Genomic DNA, 15,010 nt, shown 5'->3' on the forward strand with positions numbered 1-15,010 from the left:
TCATATGATATATGATGTATTTCTTTTCTAGCTCGTTTCTAGTTTTTGATTTAGCTTTTTGCATATTTTATTTCAATTGAGATCCAGCCCACAGCATTGTCATTTTCCTAGTAATTTGCCTTTGGATTTAAATCTAAAATAATATATTATTATTATTTTTGTTATTGTTGTTGTTATTATTGTTTTTCTTATTGTTGTTATTATTGGTAGTTGGTCATGTCTCAACTGCTTCCCGCAGTTGACATAACACCTTCCTCAATATGTGTGCTGTTCCCACGATAGCCGACATCTGAGCGCTCCCTACGATGTCCGGTACATTTAACTTTTCATGCTATTTTTTTGCATTTTTTAAAAATTGTTTAAAGAGAGCCAATTACTATTGGAACCACTATAACCTTTGCTCTGTGGATTCTCTTGATTTCAAAAGCCAGTTCTTGGTATTTTTCTACCTTTTCTTTCTCTCTGTTTATGATGTTTTGGTCCGCTGGCACAGCTATGTCAACCAATGTCCACCAATGTCCATTCATATGTGGGTCTACATTTCTTAACAATAGTAATATCAGGTCGATTGTGTTTTAATTTCTTTTGTAAACTGTCATGTCCCAAGTAATTCAAATGTTTTTATTCTCTGTGACTGCTAATGGCTGATGGTAATACCATTTGTCAGTACATTCATATTTTTTGCAAATCTCCCAGTGTACCCGCAATGCTACCATGTCATGACACTTTCTATACACTCTGGGTGTAGTAGTATTAGTAGTAGCATATATATATTGTATATATAGAATAATTAAAAATGCCAACATCTTAAGTTTAACAAAAACGGGAGGTGTGGATTTTTTTAAAGGTCAATAAAACCTTCTATTTATTAAAGCCCAGAATCGAAGAGGTAAAGAGTGCAGGGTGTGAGGTGACAAGCAGTATTTCATTTCATTTTCATTTTTATTTCTGTATTTTGTATTGTATTGCTATGGAGGAAAATAAATGTCTTTTGAATTGAAATGGTCGATAGGTAAGGGGAATCCCCTTTTCATTTGGAAAAAAAACCACAAAATATTAATTATTGTACAATGGCTTAAATATTGCAAAATCCATTGCATTCACATGCATATATATATCAACATTCAGTTAACTTTGTAATCTGGGAGAAAATATGAAAAACCAAGAGATTGCCATATTTAACAAAAATGGGAGTGTTGGCAATAATATTATATTGGACTGCATTGCAGTAAAGGTACTTTTGTACTATTTTAAAAAAAATGGAAATAATGATTACATAATTGTATTAATTAGTTAGCAAAAAAAAAAAAAGTGGGTACTTTTTGTACTGATATCAATGAAATATTAATACAATTAATTTGATTTCTTGTACAACATAGTTAGGATATATTTGAACATGGATTCTATGTTTTTAAGTGCAGTGCTTTTCTGCCAACCATCTGTTGTGCTGATTTGTGATCACAAGTCTATTTTGAGTAAAAATTACAACATGATCAGTTTATAAACAGCTAGTAAAACCTGTTTTGAAGGATGTCAATTCTTTAAAAAAAAAATTAGAAATGGGCCTCATTTCTCTAACAATAAAGTACTGTATTCTAAATTGTGTTTTTTATACAGTGACAAGTCAGATGTACAAAATGTATCTAAAAATTAAATAAATAGCAACATGATTTAAGAGTTGGTGCATTGAATATTACAATTCCAATAAAATACAATACAATATGACACATTCTATTATAAAATCTACTGCATGAACAGTTCATCATAGAATTACCATTTGAAACATGGAGGTTAACGACCAGGAATGATCACATCAGGAGTCAGAGGTCATCAATAAAAAAATACATGACTTTGAAATATGCATAATTGACAAACAAGTTTGATTATGAGTCCGTTTTCACATATACATATTTAAAAAGCGAGCGGGATCTGCCATACTCAATCTACCACACCTACAATATTTCCATAAGTAAGTTTGGATATGACAGATACCGTGTAGTTCCAGCGCAATTTGGGAGCCAAAATATATATTTTAAAATTGCTGTATGTTCAGACTCACAGCCTTATGCAAGGTAGCGTTATGTAAGTGGCGTACATATTTTTGTGTCTGAAGTAGGCTTTGGAACAGACAGCTGTTATGAATAATAAATAATGTACACTTAATAAAACTAGCAGCACAGGGCAGATTTAATAACGCTAATCCAATGATGCATCAGTGATTTTTCTAAGCGTCAAATCAATTTTCAGATTTTCAATTTTAAATAGTACAGTTGGCGTCGGAGATATGTTAGTAATCATAATTAGTTAGTAATAATATGATATAAGTAATCAGATAATTTTCCGTGTAATAAAGTATATGTAAATCAGTATATTTGAAGGTAAAATTATATAAATAACAAAAAAGAACTTTACAATGTAAACTCTAGATAGTTCTATCTGAACCAGATTGTTGTCTCTGAACACTTTTAACGCCACAGATGGTTCTCGGATACAGTCATTTCAGCATAAAAAAACTGACGATTTTAAATGTACGTACCGCAGGACTATAATACATGTCGTTTACAGGAATGAATAAATAGACACAGTGATTTATGTAGTCAAATAAAATTAGCATCCTGAGAATTACTTACGAAAGAAAAGTAACTTTATATACCATCGAGTAAAAATTCTAGAAGTAATTCGCGATTTACCGAATTTTGCCCTTACGTAAAATGCCGTGTAAGTAGCGTTTACTCCGTTTGTTGATCTCACCACACACAAAAATGAATATCTCTACTTTCTTGCATGAAACTATGAAAACTCAAAAAGTGGGTTACTTTTATTTTACTAATTACAAGTTGAATAACGTTCATACCAACCAGTGTAAAGCTAAAATCTTTAGGGGTCTTTTAGTCCTTATTACATATCAATCAGATCACATACATAGTTTCAATCAGCTTTGTAAAAACATAGAAATTGGCTAAAATTGCTGTCTGTGGCAGTTTCTAACGGGATGTGTTAAGGCCATACGGTTAATTGTGTCATTCATCCTACTTGTCCTACAATATTATGACGTTTACTAGTACACAAATCAATCTAGTATTAAAAGAATAAGCTTATAATACATTATCCTGTTCTTTATATTAAAAAAGACAAATAAAAAGTAGTATATGCAATTAGAGTATATGGGGGTGTAGGCAGATGTGACAGCGAGAGTAGTACTTTTTAAGAGGGCTTGTATAGTTTGATTTATCTTCACCATATTTCATAAAGTATTGTTATTAGTAATATTGGAGAGTGCAACCTTATACGGTGATGTTTGTACATTTTAAGCCATTCTGGCCATAAATGAAATATTCTTGTTCATATAATCGAGTTATGAGATGTGAAATAAAAATTAAACGATATAATAAGTACATTGGTACTGAATGAACAATCGGTGGAAATCTGCACACCAAAAAAAATGGAGAAAAATATAGGCCTATAGTATACTCTACTTTTTATTTAAAGGGGGGTTCCGGGTTTAAAATGAATAGTAAAAAATGGAAAATATATTTGTTTGTCTCTTGAACGGTAAAAGTTTCAATTTATATAAGCGCCCAGTGAAGCAGAACGAAGGCTGTGAAATCAGGCCAGATTACAAGTGCAGCTACGGCAAAATCACACTGTGGTTACAAAATAGGAAATTCGTGAAATGGTCCATCTTCCGACGACTCGTTATCATTAACCATATCAATTACTTTTGTAAAATTATACTTATCTGATGCAATTTTAGTCGGTCTTCCCATTTATAAAGTCAATTTTTTATGAAAATTCATCAAAACAGTGAAAAATTAGATATGTTTGCACTTTACGTTTGCCGATTTTCGCACCGACTTAGGGAAAAATCAAAATCAATGAAGCGTAACGTATACTGTACATTCCTGCTGAGGATCGAGCGAGACGACGATACACGTGCTCTCTCTGCTGCCCATGCCTGGCATCATCACGTGATAAGCAGATACAACAATACCAAACTGGTCGGGTCGAGTATACCCCGTCTATAATCACAACATGAACGATGTACAGTATTTGATTGAAGGTCGACTCGACCTACCGGAATGGTATAGATAATATAGCTCGAATGAGAGAGTTGGAATATTTGTGTAGTGCAGCCTATAGTAAAAGGCCTGGTAGTATCAATTCGCATAGGGTCTACTACACTAGCTAGCTCAATTTTTAACTGGGCCGGATCGGCTAGGTCTCCTTCCTACTACCTGGTCTACTTGCTTGATGCATGAGTATCCGCTTTTTTGGAGAGTAAACTAAGCCTATTTTATTTTAGGCCTACTTAGACGATCGGGACACCATACGTGTGGACGGCGATCGGACCTTGTTTTGCTTCAATATTTACAGCCAATTTTGTAGAACGTTTTAGGTTTAGATTGTTTAGGAGTTTGGTTGATAGGATGGGTTTGTTATTTATGGGCCAAACGTCTAGTAGTAGGCTAGCTCTAGGCCCATGGGCCCCATTGTTTTAACGTAGCCATCGTGGCATGGAATCCCTAGTCAGAATGGCTCTCGCCCATTAGGCTAGGCCTAGAGTAGTATTGTACGTGAAGCCGATAATACGATCTGTACTATCATGGAGTTTTACTCCATGGTACTATAGAGGTATAAAAATAGTATAATTTATGACTCCGTAATCTGTACTAAATTTTGTATTTCATTAAATGTCAAATAAATATATGCTACTACTGTTATTATTACACTTTAGGCCTAGCTTAGAAAATCTAAAAAAAATGTATTTCACAATGATCGGGTGGTCGTCGTTTGACAGGGGAGAGAGATGTAAATTAGTTGACAAACACAACGTACATGACGTCGCGAGTTTGGAATACGTGATTTTGTGAATATCTCATGAATATTAATGAGCTTCCCTAAGCTGCTGAAAAACAGACTTTCCATGAATTTACCCTAAAATGTATATGAAATTTAATTTTTTTAATTTCTCGTTATTACTTCTTCATTCTGACATGTCTATATTGCTATAATATTTTTTATTTAATAAATAAACGATATTTAAAAGCAATTTTAAACCCAGAATCCCCCTTTATTAAGCTGCAGCTTACAGGTCTTCGCCTCCTAGACCCTTTATACTAAATCTTTTTTATTGCCAAATCAAACAAATTTGCATTACTCTACCTTCTTTTCCACCTACATATTGTAAATGTTTACTCACAGTAGGCCTTCCTACAGTAACTGCAGCAATTTCTAAACGATGGTTGTGTGAAAGTGCACATGCCTAGTGCGGTTTCATTTAAACAAGTTTGGTCTAATAATAATTGTAGGCTTATTAAAAAATACTAATCTTCACTTGGGACCAATTTTGATGAATAAAAATGAAATGAATGAAAATTAATGTCAATAGATTACGTATACTAATGAAGTGATCAGATTAAAACAAAATAATGATGACCTCCACTACACAATACTTAAGTGCCTTCAGCAATTTACCTACAAATGCCTTCAATTATGAACTCAACAAAATCAATCTGTAAAATGTGGTGTAAATGCAGAAATCTATTGTGAAATTAAGTTCAAATTTTGCTAAATAAATTAGCGCCATGGGGAAGGCAAAAGAATTGAGAAGTTGCATGACATCAATATTTGAAAGCACTGTACACGGTTTTTTTTTTGTAGAACATTTGCCTCAAGGCATTACTACTAGTTTCCACTGGAATTCATTATACCATGGAGTTACTCCATGATTATACACAAATTTAGAGTGGCAAATTAAATCCAGTCTTTTTATACTATAACGGGAATATAAAAATGGTATGTAACTGTAGGGATTTGTGAGTATCAACGTCATGACTACAATCTTCCTCTCAATAGGAAACTTGTTGTCATGTTTTGAAACTGTTTCATACCTTCTGGCCTCTTGTAAATAATTGTTTGTATAGCTGTGTTCATCCATAGTACTTATTTTGTAAATTAGTTATAAAGACATTTATAAGGGCCTTGAAATAGCTCCAGGCTCTTTTGATATTTAACAAAACCCTGTGATACATGTAAAATTTAACAATAACAAATCATTAAAATTGGAAAGCAATTGGAGTTACCTTTATTCTTTACAAACTTTTGTACTTGACATATGTTGATGTTGTAATTTAAGAAAATGGAATAAATAAATAATTACTACAAAATTAACAAATAAATCTGGACAATTGTGTTAAGTAGTAGCCACCTCCTTCAACACACAATAAGCTGATACTTTAATAAGCGTAAAGTTTTTAATAATCTTACACATTTTTAAAAAACGGATTCAGTACATGCCCGATTAATACTTTTCTGAAGCTGTCAGTGTCATGGTCAATTGAAATAGTATAATTAAAATGTTATAGATGATTACAAGACTACAAAAGAACCATTATGAATAATTTGGTTTTTATTAACTTCATCTACTAAAGTTCACTTTGTTTTTTAAAATGCACATATTTTTATTGAAAGTCATTTTCAATTTAAATAGTACAGTAGATGCACAGTGGCTTAACACTTTTGTTTTAATCATTAATAATGAATTACCTAACTCATTAGGTTTTGAAAATTAGTACCAAAGTATGTACCAACTTTCTATACCCTCCCTTACATATATATAGATTTCATGATTTTTCAATAGCGTACAGGTATTTTAAATTAATGTGCTATTGTGATTCTATTTGTAGCATAATGCATTACTGTGTGCATAAATGAAATTTCATGTTACAATTCAACATGCCATTTTCTAACCAGAGATATTTCTATAATTTATGTAAACACTTCAGGGACTACCTGATATTGCTTTAAAAAAAAACCTAAAAAAAAAAAAATGTACCTCCATAGTTCATAATTTACATCTAAATGTTCATTTTAACAACTATATTAAAAGATGAATGGCCTTTTCCAAACTAGATGATTTAGCCAACATATATTCCGATGCCTAAAAATTAGAGGATATGCTTCTGCATGTTGTTGAATGAGTATTGGATTTGTATAAATAAAAATAACATGTTGTGTGAAATACACAACATAAAAGGCATACAAAAATAAATATAAAATTATTAAAGACACTAGACCTACATATTTTGGACCTAATTTAAGGCCACACACTACATTTTATGTAAAAATAAATACTATATGAATATATTGCGATCATTTTTTTGTCGTAACAATTACAAGTGTGAAAAATAAGTCGATTCGATTCTAATTTAAGCGGCCCGCTTTAAATCCCAACATGCATTGCGCGCGGATTTATATTTTTATATTGTGATGTGATTCATCTACTTCAACTGATCACGTGAAACTGTAAGCGAAATAACAGGTCTTTCCCAATTTGTATAAACAGATTCTGCCAACAAAAGGAAAGACAATTAATTCAGCACTGAGACTTCCTAGAAACTTCTAAGAGAGAACTTTCGATGCAAGCTACTTAGGTAGTGCATTGTTTTTCTATTTCTATCATAATTAACCTTAGAATGCACATTTATGAAATGACCCGGTTTAATGCTTTTAAAGTTATATATATGCATTATTTTTAAAAAACGTAGAAAAAATTGCAGGTCTAGTGTCTTAAACTTAAAATGAATCAAAATAAATGTAAAAATAATAAAATGCAGTGTGTAATACAAAACATGGCATCCAAGAAAAAATACAATGTGTCTTGCCAAGGACATAAGCAATGCAACTAGGGTTGGTCTCAAATGCCTAACACACAGTGCCATACTTCATTTATCAGCAAATAGTAAATATTATTCTTGTTAAATTTACTATTTTCTCCAACATGATCAATTGTCGAAAATAGTAAATCTACACTTGGTCCCATGATGTTCTTTCAACCAAACGTTTGAGCCATATAACAAGAAATTATGTCCTACCATTCAATTTCTGTTTATTTATGTTCTATCTGGACTAGCAGACATTGTATTTTGATTGGCTGATGGCATGACATCCGCAGAATATACTTGACTAGTAGATATGCAAGAAGTACTTGTTGACTGACCAATGTTACTAGAACCTGCAATGAAACATTAAGTAATAGTTATATCTTTATAAGAATTTGCAACTTACTGTAACCATGACTTTTTAAAATGTCTAAACTTACATTTTATTGATATTCCCAATAAAAAGTTACTAGTAAGGCAAACCATAGGTTTTACAAACCCTACCATGACATAGCATGAAGAGAACAATCAATACATGACAATAGTACCAATAACAAAAACAAAATATATTTAATGTGTCTACTTGCATAATTTGTTTAAAATAGGGAAATTGATTGGGTTCACAAATTATTTCACTTAAAACCTCTATTATAAATTAATCATCAGTTACTATAAATATGCTTAGAATTGCTTGTGTGAAAATTGCCTTAACATCAATTTAATTAATTTGTTGGACACCTAACGTAATAATTTCACAAGTCTGAAAACAATTGGTTTAGGAAGTTTTCATTTTGTTAAGCCAAATGACAATGATTTTATGCAATAATAATACAAAAAAAAAACAACAAAAAAAGCTGGTCAATACAAACGAAATACTGCCAAATAGGTCTGTTGTCTTTGGAGTAATTGTTAAAACCAACACCCACTTTACGCACGAGCACATTCAATAATTAACCCAACAAAAAGCATTGGTAGGTTCATGGAGAAATAATTATCCATGGTAGGTTTAAATATAAGCCATGTTATCAATAATTTTGTGCTTGAATGCTTAATGATCCTGATGTTGTATCTATTGTTGCATCATTGTAGGTCAACTTCCCATTACTTTCTTAAACTGTAAAAGAAGCTTTAAAGGGGAAAACCTGCAATTGCATTTTTCTAGACAGCATTTGGTTTAATATTTGTGAAAAGAAAGAAAACATTGAAATAAAACCACACCTAAAAAAGAGTAGAAAATACATGACAGTCAAGTCCCTTTTATTATGACATTTCAAACTTGGAAACAATTAGCAGTGCAAACAAAAATAAATAATGGGGTTTTGTCTCTTTGTCTTAATCATGGGAAAAATTAAAATGACAAATAAGATTAACAAATTAATGTTGTTATAAGACCATCTTTTTAAGATTGTGTGTCAAGTTCAGTTTTCTGTTCCAATTGCTACATGATTTATTTTATTTAATAATAAGTATTTTCTTACTATTAAACTGGTTTGGAAATTACCCAGTAATTTTCAAGAAAATACCAAAACTTACCAATAGGAGGGATCTAAATTTTATTTTTCTTGAGAAATTCAACACTATACCATTCTGCAAAAACTGAGGAAGCTAGAGGCAATTTCTCAAGGGCTAATTTTTAGACTGTCCTGTAATTAACACTGTAAAAACCTATTTTGTGTTTACATATTCCACACCTTTAAAATCGGAAACCTTTTGAAATATTTATGGGAAAGACTCAGTTGGAAGCCTGCTGCTGCTACTCAGCACATGCTGAACAATGATATTGACTAATAATAATAACTAGATTTAATTCGTCACTATGATGAATTATAGGTTATATGCATTGGTTTAAATAAAGATAATTGATTTTTAAAAGATATATAATGAAACGAAATAAGATTTTTTTTATTATCCATATTGTTTGTTCAATTTTATTTCTTATTGTATAGATTATACACATGATTTATAATCAAATCTAGTATATAAAGTAACTTACGTCTTTATTATTACCGTATTATTATTTAACAAATGTGGTTTATGACATTATACGCAGAAGGATCTTTGATCGGATTGTGATATCGGCTATGTGCGTTAGCAAAATACTATCTTCATATATTATAAAGATCGATCCTGACAAAATCAATAATTATCATTGTCATGCATATAACCTACTAATAATAAAAAAAGAAGAAGATAACTATGCTCATACTAGCAATTCACGTTTTGGCGATTGGAGTTGCCAATTAGAGAAAAAAAAACTGGAGAAAAGGCAAAAGTCAACATCACCCTCTTAGATTTGAGAAAAGGTGCTACAAGCTCTGAGTGAGGGGATTCCACTTTCAGTTTAGAAAAAAAATAAAAAATTATAAATTCGCTTGTGTGCAAGTATTTTTGTTATATTTATTGCAAAAATCAACACATAGTCCAATACATCAACATTTAGTTATTGGTGTAATCCAGGAGAAAATGTGGAAAACTGGGAGCACAATGTTAGGAAGAGTCTAAATTACGAGAGTCTCTCAGTGTTGGTATGTATGCAAACATTCTAGTTAACTTGTTATAACTCTACTGGTGTCTATTTTCATTACAGTAAGCTGTTTAAAACAAGCTATTGTAAATTAAAGAAATATCCTTAAAATAATAAAATTGGTAATAATTAGCAAATTAATTCCATAGGTATCATGCAGTGACTTGCATTCACAGAATTAGGAAGAATAACATAACCAAGCATACTATGTTACCAAGTCAACAACAAAACCAGCTGATACAGTAATAAATAGATGATGTTTTGATATAATAAGTACTGTTAGAAGTCAGTGTACTGACAAGGTTTTTGTGATGAACATTTGTATAGTTTTTAATTGATTTGATTTTGTGTTAATATTTCCAGCAGACAGTGTGTTTATATGGCAAGTTAGTTGCCACGGTGAATTGTTGTAATGAAATAACTCTAATATTAGGATCAACTATATTTTATAAACAAAGTCAAAAGTTATTGGTAATTTAGTTTAAATGCAACTTTCAAGTAATTAGTCATTGACTAAATTTTATTAAATAATTGGCTTCGATAAATACAAATTTGGTTTCATTTATAAAACTTTTATAATATATTATCTCCATGATTTTGATTATTATATTACTTGCTTAGTTAAAGATACTTTTGATATCGAGGAATTATGTTTTTCACAGGGGATTATATTTTCCCAAAGTGCATTGGTCACTGAAGTCAGTTTTGGAAAAAAATGACATTAGATCAAATATAAACATAAATGCTCTGAACAACTTGCATTCAATCTTATGTCTCAATGCCTAGCTTACTGTACTAGTTATGTAAGAAGACTGGGAAATGCCAGAAATGGTAGTTGTTGCAGCCACTTTTTAGAGTGAATATAAATACAGTATGTTTTGAACAATTTGACACTAAATGAATCCTGCATTGGTTGAAAATTACCCAGTTTTCCTAAAGTATGTTTAAAAAACCTAAACATTCCTTTTTTATTCCAAAATTAGTACCTATCTATGTTTTTTTTCACATACTACATGTTATGTAAACATAAGTACTAAAAAAACCTATTGCGATAATTTAAAAAATTATAAGTAGATTCTAATCATTTGACTGGCCCCCTGCAAATGCCAGAATGCATCGCGCACGAATTGATATCTTCATATTGTGATGTGACCATCGATTGTGATAGGGTAAACAAATAAAGAAACTGTAACTTTTCAGCGAAAATACCAGGTCTTCCCAAACTTGTAATAACAGTTTCTGCCAAAAAAAGAAAGACAATTAATTCAGCAACAAGACAACGTCGGACCAGGCCTACAGCTAGCGTATGACCAGCTAGGCCTATACTAATCCAAGTTAGGCCTAGAGACGTCTACGAGAGAACATTCGACGTAAGCAACTTAGGTAGTGAATTGTTTTCCTCTTTTTATTATAATTAACCTTAGAAGGCATATTTAAGACTGGTTTCATGTTTAAAGTGTTATATATGCATTATTTTTACAATTTTAATGTTCCCAAACTGGCCAAATTTTATAGTCAATGTATTTAAAAAGAATGTCATAGGATGGATGTGTAAAACAAAAGTGCTATTAAAAGGTGGTACCAATATGAAATGAACATGGACTTTGTTTAACTCTCTCATAATGTTATAGTGCTGGAAAATAGAAGAGCACACACATAAATAATAATAAATACCTTTCAGGTTTTGCTTTTCCCTAAACAAGAATTAATTTAGATTGCACTACCTACATTATGATAATACAATTCATGTAATTGATATACAGATACTGATCTGTACCAACATTATATGTTGTTTGGTGAAACATACTAAGTAACAAAAAAAGGATAAACATTAAAAGATTAAAGGTTGTGTATTACTGTCCAAAAGAAGCAAGGAAATACCATCAACAATTCTTCCTTAGTCACACTACAGCACTTCATCCTTTGCACCTTAGAAATAGATGGCAGCAAACACTTATTTATTAATGAATCCAAACACATAAACTATTTTTTTTAACAAAAAGCTGTTCATATCTTAATTTGGACACACAAGCAGGGAACTTTACAGTTAATATTATACAGTTGATTTTGTTCACTAATTTCTTTATTCACTAATTATTCAATTACTGTATCTTTATGGATTCTAATCATGAATGTTATTATTTGTGATTCGTACTAGGCGGTTATCATTTTTTAGGTGCTCTGCATTTCAGCATGCATGAATTGTGCTAAACTTTCTATCGCCACAGTGAATCTTTTTGCTCGTATTCCATTGAGCTTAAAAAATATTTTCATTGTGCTATCGTCAAAACAAATTTGTTCTGATGGAATGTGGGAATTTTCCAGAAAGGTCAGACAGTATTCCCCATCTCAATTTGATTTTCAAAACAAAATGAAGAGTTTTTATTTTATTTTCTGGAAATTTGGGAGGGAACTGCTTAGTTATTATTATTTTATTGAGCAGTTAGGTTTGTATTGTTTAGAAGTACAGAAAACAAAAACAGTCCAATAAGTCTTAATGTCAAGGTGGGCAATTCTAACATAATGATGGAACTTGATAAAGGTGTATCTTGATCTACTGTTTCAGAAACTGTATATAATACTATGTTAAGTCAAAATCCTTTGCAAAGTAATTAAATTAGGTAATTATACAGGTGAAGAAGTCTCGGTTGTTCGAAGTGTAAGAGTTCCAGTTCAGTATTTTTATTTGGAACTTGTAGTTAAAGGAAAACGTTCAGCTTTGTTTGGGAGAGATTGGCTCAAATTAGATTGGAAAAGTAGTTTCACTGTTAGGCATATGCTACGAAATGTGGTAAAAATACCCACATCTAAGTCATTTCCCAATGCCTTTAATGATACGGAGAATACTGGTATAAAAGGTGTCACAGCATCATTTAAGTTATTAAATCCTGATGCTAAACCGTTTTCCAGCAGGCTCGCCTTATTCCATACTCAATGATAGAGAGTGTAGAGGCTGAGTACACTAAACTAATTAAATCTCAAATGTTGCAACCATTGGAACTTAGTGAGTGGTCCTCTCCAGTGGTACACATCCATAAGAGTGATGGGTCAATTACAGTAGCTGTGATGCAGCAATTACAAAGCAATTAACAAATTAATTGATTAATTGATCTTTTGCAAAAGGTACACAGCCAAAAATGGGAGCTGTGCATTTAACCAACTGTTGCTGAATAAAGAATCCTCTAAATTTCATTTCATTTTTTCGTCTAAAAAAAAACAAATAAAATACACAAACATATTAAATAACAGCCAGAACATGAGACATGGCATCCCAAAAGTGAACTAAATCACTGTCGGGTGGGGACCCTTAGCATTAAAAACAGTAGAATTTAATTATTAAAATGGGCCCCAAGCACTGAGCCCTGGGGAACTCCAGACTGTACAAGACAGCAAAGTGAAGATGCACCCTCTCAATTTTACTTGTTGATGTCTTCCAAAAAGGAAGGAAGCAAGCAACTGTAAAACAGGACCACAGATCCCATAGCAATGCAGCTTCTCCGGCAATATTTGATGGCTAATTCTATCAAAAGCCTTGCTGCTAAAGTATTTTCAAAACACACGCACTACATCAGCGTCACGTTGTCTAGCTCGCTCATTGTGTAAATGCCAAAGTCATCATTCTTAAAAAATACACCATTTCAGTTAATTACCACCCTGATCCGTGTGTGCTTGTGTTAGTGGTATTCTTATTTACTCCCCTGTACAGAGTGGAGTGTATAATATCCTGAAGTTTTTTCTCATGTACAAAGGTTTTTTATATAATAACGGTGCAGTATAAACGATAATAATAAAAGAGAAACATGGTGTTCTGTTATTATTTTATAGGCATGAATTAAACATGAAATGTCTTGTATGTAAACGGCCGAAAATGTGTAGCGTATTTGGCGTTTTATTGATTTTGTGTTATAGACACAGCGATTACTGCAATCATTTGTATACTAAATTACATTGAGTTATTCACCCAGCTATAGGATATATATCAGAGGTAACAGACCACCACAACACAGTACACACAAGTGCACCATATCGGAGGCATTTTTTGAGTACCGCATGATCAAAAGTTTTTTTATCAAAGTTTATTATTAGGATTTATTTAAATTTACATTATGTAACCTTTGTTATTAAATGTGATGGAAACAGTTGCTCTAGCCTATTAAACAGTGTGTAAGCATCTATTTTTGCAAAATTGTTCTGACGCTCGGAGAGAGGGACAGCCCCTCCCAAACCCACTCCTTGTTTGCCACTTTCATGGCCATGCAAACTATCAAATATCCTAAATCCACCCATGTACAATGAATGAATATACACTGTATGTTACACATACAATTTTTAACATGGATAGCAAAAGGTGTTATATTGGTACAACATGAGGAACAAACAAGCAGTAATATAAGTAGAACTAATATATAATGCATATTATCTGTTTTAAGTGGTCAAGGAGATTTATTTACAATGTGTAAATTTGGTTACACTATTTGCATTTAAATATAATTACTTTACCGATTGTATTTCCTGTTCCATTTCAAAATATCTTTGTTAAAAATGAATTAACTGACATGGAAGATACATGTCATGCAAAAATACTGTCACGAAATCTGATACAACATTTCCTGCTTTCTTTGAATATCAACAAACATACTTTTATTTTAAAGGTAGTGAAAGGATTAAAATATTTTGCAAACCTTTTCTATAATATTCACAAAAAAAGAAGAATGCCTATTTCATCATGAGGTGGTTTCCCGAAAGATCGTAAAATCAAAACGGTACTGGGTATGACCAACTAGCGTTCTTGTCACCAACTAGTCATCCATTCATAGAAGTACTG

General features: G+C 31.8%; 1 protein-coding gene across 1 annotated transcript in view; it reads right to left on the minus strand.

Moving 5' to 3' along the window:
- LOC140060354 (chromatin-remodeling ATPase INO80-like) overlaps positions 1 to 15,010 on the minus strand; it is a 128,439-nt gene that overhangs the window by 8,895 nt on the left and 104,534 nt on the right. Inside the window, exon 31 of the mRNA XM_072106525.1 lies at positions 7,875 to 8,014. Coding sequence (XP_071962626.1) covers positions 7,893 to 8,014 — 122 coding nt within the window. The 3' untranslated portion in view covers positions 7,875 to 7,892. The remainder of the gene's footprint in view (positions 1 to 7,874; positions 8,015 to 15,010) is intronic.

This window comes from Antedon mediterranea, chromosome 10 (assembly GCF_964355755.1).
Source record: "Antedon mediterranea chromosome 10, ecAntMedi1.1, whole genome shotgun sequence".
Lineage (NCBI taxonomy): Eukaryota > Metazoa > Echinodermata > Crinoidea > Comatulida > Antedonidae > Antedon > Antedon mediterranea.